Source organism: Lipophrys pholis (assembly GCF_963383615.2).
Source record: "Lipophrys pholis genome assembly, chromosome: 12".
In the NCBI taxonomy this organism is placed as follows: Eukaryota; Metazoa; Chordata; class Actinopteri; order Blenniiformes; family Blenniidae; genus Lipophrys; species Lipophrys pholis.
Genome location: NC_137641.1, coordinates 31,468,840 through 31,488,839, shown reverse-complemented (window position 1 = coordinate 31,488,839; position 20,000 = coordinate 31,468,840). Strand labels below are relative to the sequence as shown.

The window sequence follows — 20,000 nt, the reverse complement described above, 5'->3', positions numbered from 1 at the left end:
AATACCAAATATCAGGAGTGAGTATTTATTCCATTTCTAACAGCCCACAAGGCCTTGCTGGCATTTCTAAACCCAGAACCTCTCCAGAATCACCTCTTTTTATATATATATATATATATATATATATTAAACACTTCCTCTTTAGTTCCATTCACTTTGTTTTTTTCTGTATAACGACCTGTCTGTTTCTTCTTATCAGATCCCAACCATAGATCCCGTTCGTACCTTTATGAAGTCGCCTTTCTAAAAACAAACCTTCGGTTTCTTCATGAAGATCAAATCTGAGTTTAAATGTAAATTGAACATTTTGACTGTCGTCTGTGTGTTTTCCATGCAAATGAATCAGCTGGTGTGAAGCTTCTTTTATTACTGTGTTTCCAGAAGATAAGGAGTTCTTTTTGAAAGTCAAAATAGAATAGAACAGAACTTTATTGATTCAGACACTCCCACACGTCCCTGCAGACACCAACACTCACTGACAAGGATTTTTATAAATGGGCCAAATAAGAGAGGAAATCCCATCTTTAGAAATCCACAGAAATCCACAGAAAGTCCTTCAAGCCAGGAATATCGAACTAAATGGGTCGGGGTGTCCAACATAAAGCCGCCGGACCAAAACCAGCCCACAAGAGGCTCTAGTAACCAAACCACCAAGCAAATGGGAAACATTTCAACGAAAACAGTGACGTTTTGAAAAAGTCTCTTTAGGGTCTGTTCACCTCCTGTTAGATCTGGACAGAGTCTCTTTAGGGTCTGTTCACCTCCTGTTTGATCTGGACAGAGTCTCTTTAGGGTCTGTTCACCTCCTGTTAGATCTGGACAGAGTCTCTTTAGGGTCTGTTCACCTCCTGTTAGATCTGGACAGAGTCTCTTTAGGGTCTGCTCACCTCCTGTTAGATCTGGACAGAGTCTCTTTAGGGTCTGTTCACCTCCTGTTCCATCTGGACAGAGTCTCTTTAGGGTCTGTTCACCTCCTGTTTGATCTGGACAGAGTCTCTTTAGGGTCTGTTCACCTCCTGTTAGATCTGGACAGAGTCTCTTTAGGGTCTGTTCACCTCCTGTTTGATCTGGACAGAGTCTCTTTAGGGTCTGTTCACCTCCTGTTAGATCTGGACAGAGTCTCTTTAGGGTCTGCTCACCTCCTGTTAGATCTGGACAGAGTCTCTTTAGGGTCTGTTCACCTCCTGTTCCATCTGGACAGAGTCTCTTTAGGGTCTGTTCACCTCCTGTTAGATCTGGACAGAGTCTCTTTAGGGTCTGTTCACCTCCTGTTCCATCTGGACAGAGTCTCTTTAGGGTCTGTTCACCTCCTGTTTGATCTGGACAGAGTCTCTTTAGGGTCTGTTCACCTCCTGTTAGATCTGGACAGAGTCTCTTTAGGGTCTGTTCACCTCCTGTTAGATCTGGACAGAGTCTCTTTAGGGTCTGTTCACCTCCTGTTAGATCTGGACAGAGTCTCTTTAGGGTCTGCTCACCTCCTGTTAGATCTGGACAGAGTCTCTTTAGGGTCTGCTCACCTCCTAAACTAGATCTCTGGTCTTCATGAAATGCTAGGTCTCCCTTCGTTTACTAACAATCTGGAAGTAGAGATGAAGAAGTAGAGAGGAAGAAGTAGAGAGGAGGAAGTAGAGAGGAAGAAGTAGAGAGGAAGAAGTACAGAGGAAGAAGTAGAGAGGAGGAAGTAGAGAGGAGGAAGTACAGAGGAAGAAGTAGAGAGGAGGAAGTAGAGAGGAAGAAGTAGAGAGGAAGAAGTACAGAGGAAGAAGTAGAGAGGAGGAAGTAGAGAGGAAGAAGTAGAGAGGAGGAAGTAGAGAGGAGGAAGTAGAGAGGAGGAAGTAGAGAGGAGGAAGTAGAGAGGAGGAAGTAGAGAGGAGGAAGTAGAGAGGAAGACTCATTGATATCTGGTCTAAAGAATCTTGTGGTTGTTGTGGTACCCATTAGCCATTAGCTAACTAGCCTAGCCACCATGGGCTAAAGGGGCAGGACTTCCTCTTTTGGTCTGGACCAATCAATGAGCCGTATTTCTCTGGTCACTGTTTGTTTTGGGGCGACAGCGCCCCCAGACTGCAGCTGTTGTAATTGTGTGACATTTCTCAGGCTCAGAATGTGAAGCCACCTGAACCAAATGAAGGAGTGAACCTTCTAGGCTCCGCCCCCTCCCAGGTGAACTGAGTCCCGGACGAGCACAATGTGAAAAGACCCTCAAATGAGGCTGACCCAGCGTCTACAGTTTCTACATAGAAACAGAAACATTTCAGCTGTTTTTGGACCTCATTTAGAGTTTCCAACCTTTTTCAGCATTAGTTTTTTACAAAATGTTGATATTTCATCACTTTTAACCGTTTTGGCTCATTTTCTAAGCAGTTGTGTGTATTTTGCTCCTGTTTCTAAGGTCTTTCTGGTCGGTAGCCCAGTCATAATAGTTTGGGTTTTTTAACTGTTTCACCTCTTTACCTCCATTTCACCTGTCTCTTTCTCTTTAAAGCCTTTTTTAGCCCAGAGTTAAAAATCATTCTGAAAAAGACTTTGTGTGCTTAAATAATCTGAAAACGAGATCAAATGTTTTTATAGGTTTCTTATTTTAATGGAATTGTTCCACTATAGAGATAAAAGAGCCCCATGTGGCCCCTGCAGTGGTTCAGTCAGGACGTGTGTCGTTATCTTCCACCGCCAGGGTTCAAGTTTACAGCGCAACTTTTTAAAAATAATGTCTCCTTCCAAGGAACCAGCAGAAACACTGAAAACAATGTCGTTTTCATTTCGGGCCACTAGTGGGTGCTGTTGTTAGTTCTAGTACTGAAAGCGCATCCACACACACACACACACACACACACACACACACACACACACACACACACATCCACACACACACACACACACACACACACACACACAAACACACACACACACACACACACACACATCCACACACACATCCACACACACACACACACATCCACACACACACACACACATCCACACACACATCCACACACACACACACACACACACACACACACACACACACACACACACACACACACACACACACACACACACACACACACACACACACACACACACACACACACACACACAGTAGAGAACAACGAGCTCTAAACATGAACAGGAGAACAGACATTCTAGTGGACAGACCAGCAAGTTGGATTGTTATTATGGTGACTGTCAAAATAAAAGTACCAAGTCCAGGAGAACATGGACTGGGAGTCATGACACCATGGAGGAAACTTTGTTCTGATTGGCTCTACTGAGCATGTGCAGAAGTAGTTATTACTGTCGTTCACATCTGCAGTAGCAGCGTTTTAAAAAAAATTGTGTTTTCCGCCATTTATTGGTAGTAGGAGTATTTTAGTTCTGCTTTTGGAGCTGTTCTCAAAACGTTGTGGTTTCCTGTGGCGCCAAGCGCCGTTGTTGTTTTGATGGACACTCGACACGCCTTGAAAGTTTTTCACTTTTCACTTGAAAAGGTGTAAATGAGTTCTCAGACCAAACATTCTCACGCTCACCACTGTGTTTGGAATAATATCAACATAAAAGATTGAAGTTCCTTGTGGATACCTCGTGTTTCATGTTTACTGTGGCATTCAAGTACATCTCAGAGCCTGGAGTGTTTTATCTTTACTTAAGTTCAGAAATTGAATCAGTACTTTCAGTTTTTACACATATTTACTGCACTTCAGTGGAGAAAGTATAACTATAAGTGTGGTCCTCATGGTGGAGTCGCTGTTTTTGTTGTTGTTTGTTTCAGGGCTTCGGTAGAAGAGAAGTACGCCAAAGATCTGCTGGGCTTGTCCAAGAAGGTGTGCGGACACAACGAGATGAAGTGAGCCACCTCAGTAACATCTGTGTGTGCTTTACTTTGAAACATCCGCTAAGGACATCCTGTGGTTACTGAACGTGGCTGCTCACTTTTCTACTGTCATGTCAGGGTCCAGATCTGTCATTTAGTTCCTGTTCAATGTGTCAGCATCAGTGGTGTTAGAGGAAGGAGGAGTGTTCATCAGAGGGTGATACGGGGAACACCTCACCGGGAGTGATCGCCTCACCGGGTGTGAACGCCTCACCGGGTGTGATCACCTCACCAGGAGTGAACGCCTCACCGGGAGTGATCACCTCACCGGGAGTGAACGCCTCACCGGGAGTGATCACCTCACCGGGTGTGAACGCCTCACCGGGTGTGATCACCTCACCAGGAGTGAACGCCTCACCGGGAGTGATCACCTCACCGGGTGTGATCACCTCACCGGGAGTGAACGCCTCACCGGGTGTGAACGCCTCACCGGGAGTGAACGCCTCACCGGGAGTGATCGCCTCACCGGGTGTGATCGCCTCACCGGGAGTGAACGCCTCACCGGGAGTGAACGCCTCACCGGGAGTGAACGCCTCACCGGGTGTGATCACCTCACCGGGAGTGAACACCTCACCGGGAGTGATCACCTCACCGGGAGTGAACACCTCACCGGGTGTGATCACCTCACCGGGAGTGAACACCTCACCGGGAGTGAACGCCTCACCGGGTGTGAACGCCTCACCGGGAGTGAACGCCTCACCGGGAGTGATCGCCTCACCGGGTGTGATCGCCTCACCGGGAGTGAACGCCTCACCGGGAGTGAACGCCTCACCGGGTGTGATCACCTCACCGGGAGTGAACACCTCACCGGGAGTGATCACCTCACCGGGAGTGAACACCTCACCGGGTGTGATCACCTCACCGGGAGTGAACACCTCACCGGGAGTGAACAATCGTTTATTCTGGGCTACAGAGACCAGTATCGGGGATCCTGCCCAACACTGCATGGAGTACTCAAAAAACTCACTTGTACTCAAAAAAAGCTCCCAATACCACCCAGCGAGTACTATGGGATGTGAATTTGAGGTTTAATTCAATTTTCTTTAATGAGTTTTTTTGTGTCATTGATTTTGCAATTGAACTTAAGAAATGTTCCTAAATTTATATTCATTAATTTCCAAAGAAAATTTAATTTAACTTTTTTTGAATTAATTTATTATTAAATTCATGTATTTATATGGTTATTTTTTATTTAATTCAACTTAAATCAAAATTAAATAAAATAGTTTTTAATTTAATATTCACTTAAATTAAAAAACTATTTCAATTTGATTTCATTAAATATATTTTTAATGTCATTTAATTAATTTTTTATTTATTTATTTCAATTTTTTCAAGGTACTTACATGTAATATTTTATGTAATTACATTTTTCTTAAATTACTTCATTTGAAGTTAATTCAATCTGGCTGTGACACGGTTTGTATAATTCAATAATTCTGTCTTAAAACTCAGACTTTCTCTGCTGTGCTTCCTGTACACAAACATTACTGCATTGCACGTTTAGAATATGCAGCATTGGAAATATTTCCAGCTCTTTATTCATATTTGCTGAGTTTATGCACAACTTTGTGAAGTTAACCAATAATTCTCTTTTCTATATTTGCTGAAGTACTCTGAAGAGATCCTTGGACATGTTCAAACTGCGTAAGTGTTTTAAGATTATATTTTATTTTACTGAGTAAATACGTAAATATGAATGTCAATAAGTGAGTAAGTCGATAAGTAAGTAGATAGGTAAATAAGTAAATCAGTAAATAAGTAAGTAAATAAGTAAGTAAATAAATAATGAAGTATATAAACAAGTCAATAGGTGAGTAAATAAATACATTTAGAGTATATTTCTTATACTGTTGCTTCAGCACTTTGAGATTTACAAATGTAGCGTGCAATACAAATAAAATGTATTCCTATTATTCTTATTATTATTTTTATAAATAAGTAACCAATTAAGTAACGGAGTGAATGAACAAGTAAACCAATTACATAATTAAATGAATAATTAACTAAATAAATATGTTTCTCTCATCCTGAGATGAATTTAGTGGTTTAAAATGTAACTGTTAAAATGTCCAGTTACCATTACTGCTTTATTAAATGCAGAAGGTCCATTGTAGCTTTTATATGATGAAACCAGATGAAAGGTTCTGGGTGTTCGTTCACCTCATCTTCTCCTCCTGCAGAGACTGAACAGGTGAGTCTGTCTCACCTGCAGCTGGCACAGAGCCTGAGGGAGGAGGCCCGCCGACTGGAGGAGTTCCGAGAGAAGCAGAAGGAAGCTCGGAAAAAGGTTGGATTAAGGATGGAGCGAGGCCGCCGCCACATCCATCCGCCGCCACATCCATCCGCCGCCGCCGCCACATCCATCCGCCGCCACATCCATCCGCCGCCACATCCATCCGCCGTCACATCCAGCCACCGTCACATCCAGCCACCGTCACATCCAGCCACCATCACATCCAGCCACCGTCACATCCAGCCACCATCACATCCAGCCACCATCACATCCATCCGCCGCCACATCCAGCCGCCGCCGCCGCCACATCCATCCGCCGCCACATCCATCCGCCGCCACATCCATCCGCCGCCACATCCATCCGCCGCCACATCCATCCGCCGCCACATCCAGCCGCCGCCACATCCATCCGCCGCCACATCCAGCCGCCGCCGCCGCCACATCCATCCGCCGCCACATCCAGCCACCGCCACATCCATCCGCCGCCACATCCAGCCGCCGCCACATCCATCCGCCGCCACATCCATCCGCCGCCACATCCATCCGCCGCCACATCCAGCCGCCGCCGCCGCCACATCCATCCGCCGCCACATCCAGCCACCGCCACATCCATCCGCCGCCACATCCAGCCGCCGCCACATCCAGCCGCCGCCGCCGCCACATCCATCCGCCGCCACATCCATCCGCCGCCACATCCATCCGCCGCCCCATCCAGCCGCCGCCACATCCATCCGCCGCCACATCCATCCGCCGCCACATCCATCCGCCGCCACATCCAGCCGCCGCCGCCGCCACATCCATCCGCCGCCACATCCATCCGCCGCCACATCCATCCGCCGCCACATCCAGCTACCGTCACATCCAGCCACCATCACATCCAGCCACCGCCACATCCAGCCACCGCCACATCCATCCGCCGCCACATCCATCCGCCGCCACATCCATCCGCCGTCACATCCAGCCGCCGCCACATCCATCCGCCGCCACATCCATCCGCCGCCACATCCAGCCACCATCACATCCAGCCACCATCACATCCAGCCACCGCCACATCCAGCTACCGTCACATCCAGCCGCCGCCACATCCAGCCTCCGCCACATCCAGCCACCGTCACATCCAGCCGCCGCCACATCCAGCCACCGCCACATCCAGCCACCGCCACATCCAGCCACCGCCACATCCAGCCACCGCCACAGCCACCGCCACATCCAGCCACCGCCACAGCCACCGCCACATCCAGCCACCGCCACATCCAGCCACCGCCACATCCAGCCGCCGCCACATCCAGCCACCGCCACAGCCACCGCCACATCCAGCCACCGCCACAGCCACCGCCACATCCAGCCACCGCCACATCCAGCCACCGCCACATCCAGCCACCGCCACATCCAGCCACCGTCAAATCCAGCCACCGCCACATCCAGCCACCGCCACATCCAGCCACCGCCACAGCCACCGCCACATCCAGCCACCGCCACATCCAGCCACCGCCACATCCAGCCACCGCCACATCCAGCCACCGTCACATCCAGCCACCGCCACATCCAGCCGCCGCCGCCGCCACATCCAGCCGCCGCCACATCCAGTCGCCGCCACATCCAGCCACCGCCACAGCCACGTCACATCCAGCCACCGCCACATCCAGCCGCCGCCACATCCAGCCACCGCCGCCGGCACATCCAGCCGCCGCCACATCCAGCCGCCGCCACATCCCGCCGCCGCCGCCGCCACATCCTGCCGCCGCCGCCGCCACATCCATCCGCCGCCACATCCATCCGCCGCCACATCCATCCGCCGCCACATCCAGCCACCGCCACATCCAGCCACCGTCACATCCATCCGCCACCACATCCAGCCGCCGCCACATCCATCCGCCGCCACATCCAGCCGCCGCCGCCGCCACATCCATCCGCCGCCACATCCATCCGCCGCCACATCCATCCGCCGCCACATCCAGCTACCGTCACATCCAGCCACCATCACATCCAGCCACCGCCACATCCATCCGCCGCCACATCCATCCGCCGCCACATCCAGCCACCGCCACAGCCTCCGCCACATCCAGCCACCGTCACATCCAGCCTCCGCCACATCCAGCCACCGCCACATCCAGCCACCGCCACAGCCACCGCCACATCCAGCCACCGCCACAGCCACCGCCACATCCAGCCACCGTCACATCCAGCCACCGCCACATCCAGCCACCGCCACATCCAGCCACGTCACATCCATCCGCCGCCACATCCAGCCACCGCCACATCCAGCCACCGCCACAGCCACGTCACATCCAGCCACCGTCACATCCAGCCACCGCCACATCCAGCCACCGCCACAGCCACGTCACATCCAGCCACCGTCACATCCAGCCACCGCCACATCCAGCCACGTCACATCCAGCCACCGCCACATCCAGCTACCGTCACATCCAGCCACCGTCACATCCAGCCGCCGTCACATCCAGCCACCGCCACATCCAGCCGCCGTCACATCCAGCCGCCGTCACATCCAGCCGCCGCCACATCCAGCCACCGCCACATCCAGCCACCGCCACATCCAGCCGCCGCCGCCGTCACATCCAGCCACCGTCACATCCAGCCACCGCCACATCCAGCCGCCGCCACATCCAGCCATCGCCACATCCAGCCACGTCCACATCCAGCCGCCGCCACATCCAGCCACGTCCACATCCAGCCGCCGCCACATCCAGCCACGTCCACATCCAGCCGCCGCCACATCCAGCCACGTCCACATCCAGCCACGTCCACATCCAGCCACGTCCACATCCAGCCGCCGCCACATCCAGCCGCCGCCACATCCAGCCACCGCCACATCCAGCCGCCGCCACATCCAGCCACGTCCACATCCAGCCACCGCCACATCCGGCCGCCGCCACATCCAGCCACGTCCACATCCAGCCACGTCCACATCCAGCCACCGCCACATCCAGCCGCCGTCACATCCAGCCACCGTCACATCCAGCCACCGCCGCTGCCACATCCAGCCACCATCACATCCAGCCACCGCCACATCCAGCCGCCGCCACATCCAGCCACCGCCACATCCAGCCACGTCCACATCCAGCCACCGCCACATCCAGCCGCCGCCACATCCAGCCACCGCCACATCCAGCCACCGCCACATCCAGCCACCGCCACCGCCACATCCAGCCGCCGCCACATCCAGCCACGTTCACATCCAGCCACGTCCACATCCAGCCACGTCCACATCCAGCCACCGCCACATCCAGCCACCGCCACATCCAGCCGCCGTCACATCCAGCCACCGTTTAAAAAGACCACGTGCTGTTTTTGTCCCTTCAGATGGAACTTCAGATGGACGTCCTCCACAAACAAGTGTCCTCTCAGTTCAAGAAGACCATGGATGTAAGTCAAAGCATGAGGAGATCAATTCCTTCAATTATCCGTCAAACAACAATGAATAACATGTTTTCCCCTTAAAAAAGTTTCTCTCACTTCTGCTGAATCCCAACATGAAAAAGCAGAATGTCCTATTGTTTGGATGAACTTCTGTTTCTGCTTTGAATCTTCTGGTTCTTCTTTGAATCTTCTGGTTCTTCTTTGAATCTTCTGGTTCTTCTTTGCTCTCCCGCCCTCCTATTTCACTGCTTTTCATATTTCAACACAACGAAAGCTCCGCTCAGCTCCTGAGCCTCTTTACAGTCAAACTGTCACGTTGACTAATTCCCTTTTTCACCAAAGAAAGTAGGACCCAGAGGGTCATGCTTTGGGCTGGATTTATTTATTTATTTATTTATTGGTTTGTTTGTTTGTATTCTACCAACTTTTCACAAGAACTATTAATACAAATCATCCATGAAATCTTCATGGATGATTTGTCATCTCCCAAGGACCAATCATTAGAGCCCAAAAAACTGTCAAATAATGTCCCATAAACTGAAGATGAGAGAGGCACCTCATGGAGGAGATCAAAGGAGATCAGCGTCTGTTGCCATGGAGACGCTCAGGGTTTCACACAGTGGTGTAGCTGCCTGACAGGCTAGTTAGCATTGATATGAGCTAACAGCTATCATGCCAGCAATGCTATCTCAGTTCCACAAACAAATGTGGCGTTGGCGAAGACCTGCGCTCTACCGAGTGTAGCTCTAGTTTGTTACGTTTTGGTACGTGGATGAAAAAGATCCAAGGTGAAGGCAGGAGAGCGACACAAATGATACTGAAAAATATGAAAACAAGAAGGGTTACAGCGAGGGTCGAAACAAACGCCACAGTCCAAACTGAGGCCCGTTTTCAATTTCAAAGTGTTTGTTGAGCGAAAAAAGAAAACTTGTGTTGGGTTTTCGATTACATGACAACGGTGCTCGGAGCCACTGAAAACACAACTTTTTGAAAACCTTTTCGTAAACGCTCCAAGTTTGTCTCCATGGAAATGAGGGAAATGCCACTTTTCAGAAACGCTTCAACTACGACTACATGGAACCGGGGGAAACGCAACTTTTTGAAAACGGTCCATCTCTGTGGGAATGGGGAACTTCTCAACTTTTTTAATGTCCGTGTTCTCCCAGTGTTAATGTTTAGAGCTCATTGTTCTCTTATCGTGTTTCCCGTAATACAAAAATCCAAAATTGACCCCGAAGTAGTGCTGCTACGATTAGTCGCCTAGTCGCGATTAGTCGCCTAGTCGTGACTAGTCGCGATTAGTCGACGGGTCGCGATTGGTTGACTAGTCACGATTTGTCGACTATTAAAATAGTCGACGAGTCGTTTTTTTTATTTGTTTTTCTCTCCAAACCGCTGCGGCACCTTGCACTGTCGCGTCTGCCTGTCTGTCCTTGACACACATGCGCAGCAGTGGTAATCGGGTTGCAAAGTGTGCAATGCAGTATCAGCAAGACACAACTGGCCTTCCACGGCAGCACAACTGTGATGCACGAGCACCTGAACAGGAAGCAGGTTGTGGCTCGTGACATCATGAAGAGGAGCCGTCGTCTCGGTAAGCTAAGTGGCTAGTTAGCTGCTAATATTAGCGTAAACAGAGAGATAACTAACTACTTACTTATAAAGCTATAAACGTTAACAGTTGTGAGCACTGAGCACAAAATGGACTTTTGTTCTATTTGAGTCAGTGAGATCAGAACCTTAATACCTCCTTAGTTCCAGGTTTCTCCCTCTTTGTTGCTGTTTGATGCCAAAGACAAATTAAGGAAAGAAAAAACCTACAAAATAAAGCTGAAGTATTTATTTCTGTGTTGTTTAGGCCGGCGCCTTTTCCTTATTTTACTCAGCTGTTTGTACTTTATGCTGCACAGTTTGTTGCTACAAGCATATTTCATTAATGGTTTAACGAACGATCATCTTAATTGTCTTTATTTTTAGTTAGTATAAACCTTAAACACTTCAAGCTGAAAACTAATGATGGTTATATAAGAGCAGCTTCATGCTGGTGAGATAAGCTCCATGTTTTACATTCATTTTATGTTTCATCCTTTAGTCGACTGATCGAAAAAATAATCGCTGGTTAGTCGACTATCAAAATAATGGTTTGTGGCAGAAGTAAAAGTAAAAATTACAAATCTCAGGGTCTGCTCCGAGGCCTTTTGCTAAATGAGTGCTGAATACTCCCTAATGCTCATGGAACACTGTCAGTCACATTCTCATACTCGTATTGGAATCCCTGCGGTGCCACCGAGCCGTCAGAGGAAAAGCAGAAGTTCCTATGTGAGCAAAGTGGCACCACTGATTCATGTGAGAGACGTTTCAGTTGCATTATGAAAAAACAATAAAACCACGCCACTCCATTCTCTCCACTCGTCTTCCTCTTTAGTAGGGGAAGTTGTGTTGACCAACCTGGGAAGTCAGCGGCAGGCAATCATACAACCCCACAGAAATCCTCCTGAAAAGAAGAAGTGCTTCTCATGCGCGGCTCAAATGAAATGAAAAAACCAAACAGCCAGGAGCTCCGTTCTACCTGTTTCCTAAATGTAGCATGGTGTGCTAATGCTAATGCTAATGCAAACTGTGCTGCCCGCAGTCCAAGAAGACGTACGAGCAGAAGTGTCGGGACAAAGAAGAAGCAGATCAGAACGTGAACCGAAACACCAACAACACCAAACACATGGAGAAGGTACCGAACCTCCAGGAGAGCTGCTCAGAGGCGTCACAACCTGGGAGAGCATTTCTGTCCGTTGTGTCACAAAAAGACAAGCAAAGCTTATTTCTATGTGTTACGCCATGTTAGAAGGTGTGAGAGGAACCAGATGGAATTGGGTTTTGCAATTTATACTAAATGGGTTGAAATTCTCACGTTTAAAAAGCTGTGGAAAGGATCTAAATGCTGGACAGAAGGACAGAGGGACAGAAGGACAGAGGGACAGAAGGACAGAATGACATAAGGACAGAGGGACAGAAGGACAGAGGGACATAAGGACAGAGGGACAGAATGACAGAGGGACATAAGGACAGAGGGACAGAGGCACAGAAGGACAGAGGGACAGAAGGACAGAGGGACATAAGGACAGAGGGACATAATGACATAGGGACATAAGGACAGAGGGACATGAGGACAGAGGGACATAAGGACAGAGGGACAGAAGGACAGAGGGACATAAGGACAGAGGGACATAAGGACAGAGGGACAGAATGACATAAGGACAGAAGGACAGAGGGACAGAACGGCTCACATTAGCCTCATTTTAAAGGATTTGGTGGGACAACAATGGCTCTTTTGGTCCTAAAACCTTTTTTTGGTCATTTTATATAAAAATCTTTAGTCCCGCTTTGGGATTAATGATTGGAAACGAGACTGTATGAAAGCATTAGTCTCAGAAACGCATGTAAATGTTCTTCTCATGTAAAACAAATGTGTTGGAAGATGTGAAACTGAACATTACATCCTACCAGATCTGGCAACCCAAGGGCTGCGTGGCGCCTGCGTGGCGCCGGCGTTACACCGACAACCTCTTCTTTGTTTTCAGCTCTACTCGAAAGCTCAGCAGGCGAAGCAGAACGCAGAAGAAGCAGGTGAGTTCTGCAGTCAGAACCAATAACTCCTATTCTATTGATGCTTGATTGACTCACATTTCGTCACTGCTGGTGATGGAGCAGCATCCTGCAGCTCTGGAGCCACTTCAGCCCCTCTGGAGCCTCTTCAGCTCCTCTGGAGCCTCTTCAGCTCCTCTGGAGCCGCTCCACCAAACTTCGAAGAATTCTCTGTAAACAAACATTTTGCTTTCATTTTGATTTTATGTGTTTACATGCTGATTTGGAAAAAATGCTGTAATTTCCAGGCTAAAAAGAGCTAAAGAAGGAAAAATAGCTCGAATTAATAGACGTGGAAAAAATGGCAAAATCTACAGTTAAGAAAATCTCTAAAATGATCAAATCATCAAAAACAGTCAGAAAAGCTTCAATTTAACAGCTAAAACTTTTGTATCTGGAAATGTACAGCAGGTATAAACAGCTAAAATGGCTTGAATGACAAAACATTTATAAAATGGCTAAAACTACGGAGAAAAGAACAGAAAAGAAAAAGAGATAAAGTTCTAAGTATTAAAGTTATGAATGCTATTTTATGTATTTGGGATCATTTGCACGTTGTGCGGCTCCAGACTATTTAGATTTGGTGGAAACTGTGTAAAAGTAGTGTTCTGGTCTGTGGAGGTTCTGGAGGTGCTCAGAGGAGTTCTGCTCTGGTTAGACAGGCTGTACCAGCAGAACGTCAGCGTTCTGGCCAAGATCCGAGACGACTGGATGACGGAGCACATCACAGCCTGCCAGGTGACAACAGCCGGAACGTGGTGGAACGCCGCCTCCCCTCCGCCTCACCTCCGCCTCCTCTCTGCCTCACCTCCGCCTCACCTCCGCCTCCTCTCTGCCTCACCTCCGCCTCCCCTCCGCCTCACCTCCGCCTCCCCTCCGCCTCACCTCCGCCTCCTCTCTGCCTCACCTCCGCCTCCCCTCCGCCTCCCCTCCGCCTCACCTCCGCCTCCCCTCCGCCTCACCTCCGCCTCCTCTCTGCCTCACCTCCGCCTCCTCTCTGCCTCACCTCCGCCTCACCTCCGCCTCCTCTCTGCCTCACCTCCGCCTCCCCTCCGCCTCACCTCCGCCTCCCCTCCGCCTCACCTCCGCCTCACCTCCGCCTCCTCTCTGCCTCACCTCCGCCTCCTGTCCGCCTCCCCTCCGCCTCACCTCTGCCTCACCTCCGCCTCCCGCCCGCCTCCCCTCCGCCTCCCCTCCGCCTCACCTCCGCCTCACCTCCGCCTCCCCTCCGCCTCCCGTCCGCCTCCCCTCCGCCTCACCTCCGCCTCCCCTCCGCCTCACCTCCGCCTCCTCTCTGCCTCACCTCCGCCTCACCTCCGCCTCACCTCCGCCTCCCGTCTGCCTCACCTCCGCCTCCTCTCTGCCTCACCTCCGCCTCACCTCCGCCTCCGGTCCGCCTCACCTCTGCCTCCCCTCCGCCTCCCGTCCGCCTCACCTCCGCCTCCCGTCCACCTCCCGTCTGCCTCACCTCCGCCTCCCCTCCGCCTCACCTCCGCCTCCTCTCTGCCTCCCGTCCGCCTCCCCTCCGCCTCACCTCCGCCTCACCTCCGCCTCACCTCCGCCTCCCCTCCGCCTCCTCTCTGCCTCCCGTCCGCCTCCCCTCCGCCTCACCTCCGCCTCCTCTCTGCCTCCCGTCCGCCTCCCCTCCGCCTCACCTCCGCCTCCCCTCCGCCTCCCCTCCACCTCACGTCCGCCTCCCCTCCGCCTCACCTCTTCTTTTCTTTCACGCAGATGTTTGAGAAACAGTCGGTGGAGCGAATCACCGTGGTGAGGCACACGGTGTGGACTCACCTGAACCTGCTGTCCCAGCAGTGTGTCACCGATGACCAGGTAAAACCGGTCAAATGGGATTTTTTATTCTTTTTCTTAGCTTTCAGGTCTCTCACTGGACTTTATAAAAACTCTTATAACCTCATTGTTTTGCTGCCGGGTAATAAAACCTACACCAGAGCTTCTCTAAGTTTAGACAGCTGGGGGACAATTTAGTAACTCAACACGGGACGAGGACAAGACAGACAAAACAAATTCCATTTGAAATCATTTTAATGACCAGGTTGCTTCTCTACAATTTACATTTATTACTCTACATTCAGTAATGTGCAATAAATGCATTTTAATTAATAAATGAGGCTAAACCTGCATGACGAGAAATATTGTAAAGCACACAAGATCCAAAATGGGGTTTTCTGCCCTCTGCAGTCACATTAAGGTACAACAGTCCTGTGGGCTCCATTTCAGACTAGATGAGAAGACCTGTTTAGAACTCTGTTTCTGTGTGATCATCCTCACAGCGCCGCCCTTTAGGAGGTTTTCTCTTTTAACACGGCCGGCTGCACTAGAGGAGTGGATGGCCAAAGACGCACATCTGTGGAAAATGATAATGTCTTTTTTGTGTTTTTGGTGTATTTGGTGAGTCACAGCGCCCCTAAAGGCCACAACTGTAATTACCGCCAGACCAAGCTGCCTTTATGTTGCCAAAGACCACGAAACGCAGACTGATCCTTCCATAGCGACGCAGTCACATTAAAACTAACACCTGTAACTCATTGTGGGCCGACAGAGACGTTGCTGCTGGCCACACTGAGAACCTTTAGTTTACACGGAAACACTGAAAACAGTGTAGTTGTGCCTGGCCACAAGTTGGTGCTGTTGGTTGTTTTTGTAGTGAAACCACACACACATAATAAAATCAGAGTCCAGTCCCAGATAAATTAGGGACGAGAGAAAAAGCACCGTTATTAGGACGACATGAAATCTTAAAGCACAATAACTTAAGGTCCTGTTTACATGACAACGATTCAAGTGAAAATGCTTTGTTTTCAGAAAAGTTTTCACGTTTACATGGCAACAACAGAAATACTGCAAATGTTGTCGTTTCCATACCGGTCCACAAGAGGGAGCTGTTGTTTGTTTTAGAACTGAAAGCACACAGAGTAGAGAACAACGAGCTCTAAACATAAACAACGGAAGAACACGGACATTCTAGAGGACAGACCACCAAGTTGGATTGTTATAATGGTGACTGTCAAAATAAAACTGCCAAGGTGGATTGTTATTAGGGTGACTGTCAAAATAAAACTGCCAAGTTGAATTGTTATTATGGTGACTGGCAAAATAAAACTGCCAAGGTGGATTGTTATTAGGGTGACTGTCAAAATAAAACTGCCAAGGTGGATTGTTATTAGGGTTAATATAGACTGGGAGTCATGACACCACAGAAGAAACTTTGTTCTGATTGGCTCTACTGAGCATGTGCAGAAGAACTTTTTCACGATGGTTGTGACAAGGAGCAGTATTCAGCTTTTAAAAAAGTAGCATTTTCTCCTTTTTCCATGGAATCAGAGTATTTTCAAAAAGTTCCATCTTGCGAGCTGTTTTCCAAAGTTGTGTTTTCAGTACCTCCGAGCGCAGTTGTCGTGGAAACGGATCCCAAAACACAACAAGTCAACAAGAATTCATTGCTTCAGTCACTTCAATTGTTGGTCATTGACTGTTTGTAGTTCTAAATTGTGATATAATTGTGCTTCACGTCACTTTTTATTTTACATTAATGACCTGAAATAAGGAATAAACTTAACCATCCCTCTGAAACTCAAGGGACGAGTTTTAGTCCTCAGAAGTATTTGAATCAGTTACCTATAAAAGGTTAAAGGTCAGACTGAGCTCCAGGATCGAGATCAGGTGAATAAAAGTTATTGAATTTACTCTGTGTGTGTGTGTGTGTGTGTGTGTGTGTGTGTGTGTGTGTGTGTGTGTGTGTGTGTGTGTGTGTGTGTGTGTGTGTGTGTGTGTGTGTGTGTGTAGCTCTACGAGGAAGTGAGGAAGTCACTGGAACAATGTGACGTCCAACAAGACATCGAACACTTTATAAACCTCAGGCAGACCCGAGACAAACCTCCAGGTAGGATCCGATATGATGTCATCATTTCCTCGCTCACACCTGCAGCTTCATCAGTGTTTGTTTTCATCCTGCAGCGTCGGTTCCATACGAGAACTTCTATAGCGGTCAGAAGTCGCCGACCGGAGCCGCTCCACAACGCCTGCCTGCGCCAGCGGCCAGGCGAGGTCCATTACCTGAGCCAACACACAGCAGAGGTGTGTGTGTCAGTGACGTCCAGTATTACACCTAAAGTATTCAGGGAGTACTCTGACTGTTACTTTGGGACTGTAGTTTCAATTCTTACCAGCATGCAGGACGGGACCTTTTTGAAGTGTGGAGCCTCAAACTGAACTGTGTTAGTTGGAGCAGGGGTGTCAAACACCCCGTAGTTCAGGGACCACATTCAGCCCAGTTTCATCCTGAGTGGTCTGGACCTGTAACAAAGTGCCACGATAACCTTCAAATTGAATTCCTGTCCACACCAGAACAAAACAACCTTTTTCTCCCCCGCCTTCTCTAAAATAAATCCGTCCACACGTCACCATGAAGTCAGCTTCAGGGTATGTAGTACATATGCCAGGCCTATAGGGGCGCTGTGACTCACCAAATACACCAAAAATACAGAAGAAGACACAGAGCACATAGAAATTTAGAAGTAGACTCCTGCTCATATACTTCTATATAACTCAGAGTTCTATAGGTCTATGCTCCCGCTCCTCCTGCTAGTATCAGTAGCTTCTGCAGCGCCACCTGGAGCATGGAGTCCGCCATCGTTCTGGTTATTAGATGACATCACAAACCGCGGTGGGGGGCGATTACCTCATCTTTTTCCACAGATGGTCTTTGCCGTCACCTCACAGACGAGGTTCTGGAATTTCCCCACTCTGGGACCGTGTTAAAAAAAAAAAAGGTTTTCAGGTTCCTGAAGCTCCGCCTCCTGTTGATGATCAGACAAAAGGAACCGGTGTTCTGGAGTGGAGCCACTTAAACTTGAAAATTTGTCTTTGTTGTGGTGCAGAGTACCGTCCTTTCTGGACTATAAGCTGCTGCATGCTTTGAACCCTGGGCGGCTAATTTATGGATTTTTACGGATTAACAAGCTTCATGCCACCGACACATGGGTGATGCATTCAGGTGCATCATGTAACTTCGACCTTTCTTTTTTTCTTTTTAAATTTGGTGGCTGCGACTTATATTCAGGTGTGCTCAATAGTCTGGAAATTACAGTAGCATTAGCCTCAAAACTATGCAAAATTACAGTATAAATATGTGTGTATTTCCACATGACAAAACAATTACAACCAAAAATGACTAGAATCTCAACATAAAGCTCATTTTAATGGAATCCTCTGGTGCAAAATACAGTGAATGACACCCCTGAAGTTAGCGGACAATAATATTGGACCCAGAACAGAACCCTGTGGTACCACACCAAAGTAACCGTTGCAGACCTAAACAAGAACAACCAGAGATTTCTGACCTCCGCCAAGGGTCGACAGGGAAATGACACGTTCTCCACCTCCAGATCAACGGCCTTTCTTCATACAGTTACTTTGGTGACCTCGTGATTTTATTTCAGAATTTGAAGGAACACAAGATATTCTTACCTTCTTGCAGAACCGTAGTGGAGAACCTTGGCTGATTATGGAGTTTCACTCACTAAAGGCCGATTCATCCTCCATTAGAACAAGAAGAAAGTTCGGTACTTCGGGGTCCTGCCGAACAAAATGACCTCAAGAAATTTTGTTTGGCGGTTCCAACCGTCCGGGCCGAACTACGTCGGTCCTGCACTGCCGACACTTCAGCTCTGCCGTGTGCTGCATGTTCCAGCTCACTAATGACTATCAGTCATATTTTAGTTATGTTTAGCTTGTAACCTCGCTACTGTATGAGCCCAACAGCTCGTTAAAATGTCGGAGGGCGGAGTTACATGATGCACCTGAACGCATCACTCAGCTCCTGCAGTTCAAACCAACATGGCGTCTCAGACACAAACTTTCTCTTTTATTCCTGAAACAGTTCAGACTAATGTGTTTCTGAAAACGTTGGAGGCCAGAAATAAACTGCCGTTGGACAGTTAAAACACCAATCAGACAGAAGTGTGCCTGAGGGGCGTGGCCTGTTGTCAGGGGGCGTGGTCTGCACGTTGAACAGCTTCTCCTCACAGTATGAACAGTCCTGCCTGGTCACAGCCCAACTTTTCTTCTTGTAGTCATGGGTTCTTATGGGAGTTTTCAGGGGGCGTGGCCTGCAGCACAGCGGGACGACACAAACCAAAACATGCTACGACTCCGTTTCCCACAATGCACTTGTCATTTAAAGTGACAGGCTAAGCATTTACCAATACATGGTGCAATGAAAATTCTTAACGATTATTTTTGATCTGGATCTCCACCAACATTTTATGGTTCTTCCTTTGTACCAGTTTACATGAAGATCAGCTGGAGAGTCTTCAGAGATATCTTGTTGACAAACGCAGGGGATTGTCTCACCTCTTTGGCGGAGGAAATAATGAGCAAGTAGATTGTATTGAATTTAGGAGAAAAGGAACTTGACTGTAAGAATTTTCACAAAAACCAAACAATTACTAATGAAAATGACTCCAATCTCAACATAAAGGCCATTTTAATGAAGCCTGGTGCAGAATACAGTCAAAGGTCCAGAAATCCTCTCCTATAGCTGTTGCGTAATGAGTCTTTTTACAAAGTCACCCTGGCGGCGTAGGGTTAGGCTTTCAAGGTCATGTAAGTTAGAAAAATCAATGGTTATTTTAATTATTATGATTAGCTCTGGGTTATGGCCGGATCAAATCCTTCTGTTTGACACCACTGGTCAATATGAAGTTCATCCAGGTTCAGTTGTGTTATGTAGTTTTGAACTTAGGCCGTGTGTAATGTGAGTGTACACACCACCACCACCACCACTACCACTCCCACCACCACCACCACCACCACCATCACTCCCACCACCACCACCACCACTCCCACCACCACCAC

The 20,000-nt window shown here is 48.8% G+C and overlaps 1 protein-coding gene across 2 annotated transcripts in view; it reads left to right on the top strand.

Annotated features, from left to right (window-relative positions):
* pstpip2 (proline-serine-threonine phosphatase interacting protein 2) overlaps positions 1-20,000 on the top strand; it is a 28,876-nt gene that overhangs the window by 5,561 nt on the left and 3,315 nt on the right. Inside the window, exons 3-12 of one of the 2 annotated variants that reach the window (XM_080477560.1) lie at positions 3,770-3,844; positions 5,484-5,518; positions 6,087-6,161; positions 9,429-9,491; positions 12,118-12,210; positions 13,061-13,106; positions 13,787-13,862; positions 14,856-14,954; positions 16,929-17,025; positions 17,100-17,219. In XM_080477560.1, the coding sequence (XP_080333686.1) occupies positions 3,770-3,844; positions 5,484-5,518; positions 6,087-6,161; positions 9,429-9,491; positions 12,118-12,210; positions 13,061-13,106; positions 13,787-13,862; positions 14,856-14,954; positions 16,929-17,025; positions 17,100-17,219 (779 nt within the window). Of the gene's footprint in view, positions 1-3,769; positions 3,845-5,483; positions 5,519-6,054; positions 6,162-9,428; positions 9,492-12,117; positions 12,211-13,060; positions 13,107-13,782; positions 13,863-14,855; positions 14,955-16,928; positions 17,026-17,099; positions 17,220-20,000 lie in introns of both variants that reach the window. The other variant, XM_080477559.1, reaches the window with a different exon arrangement.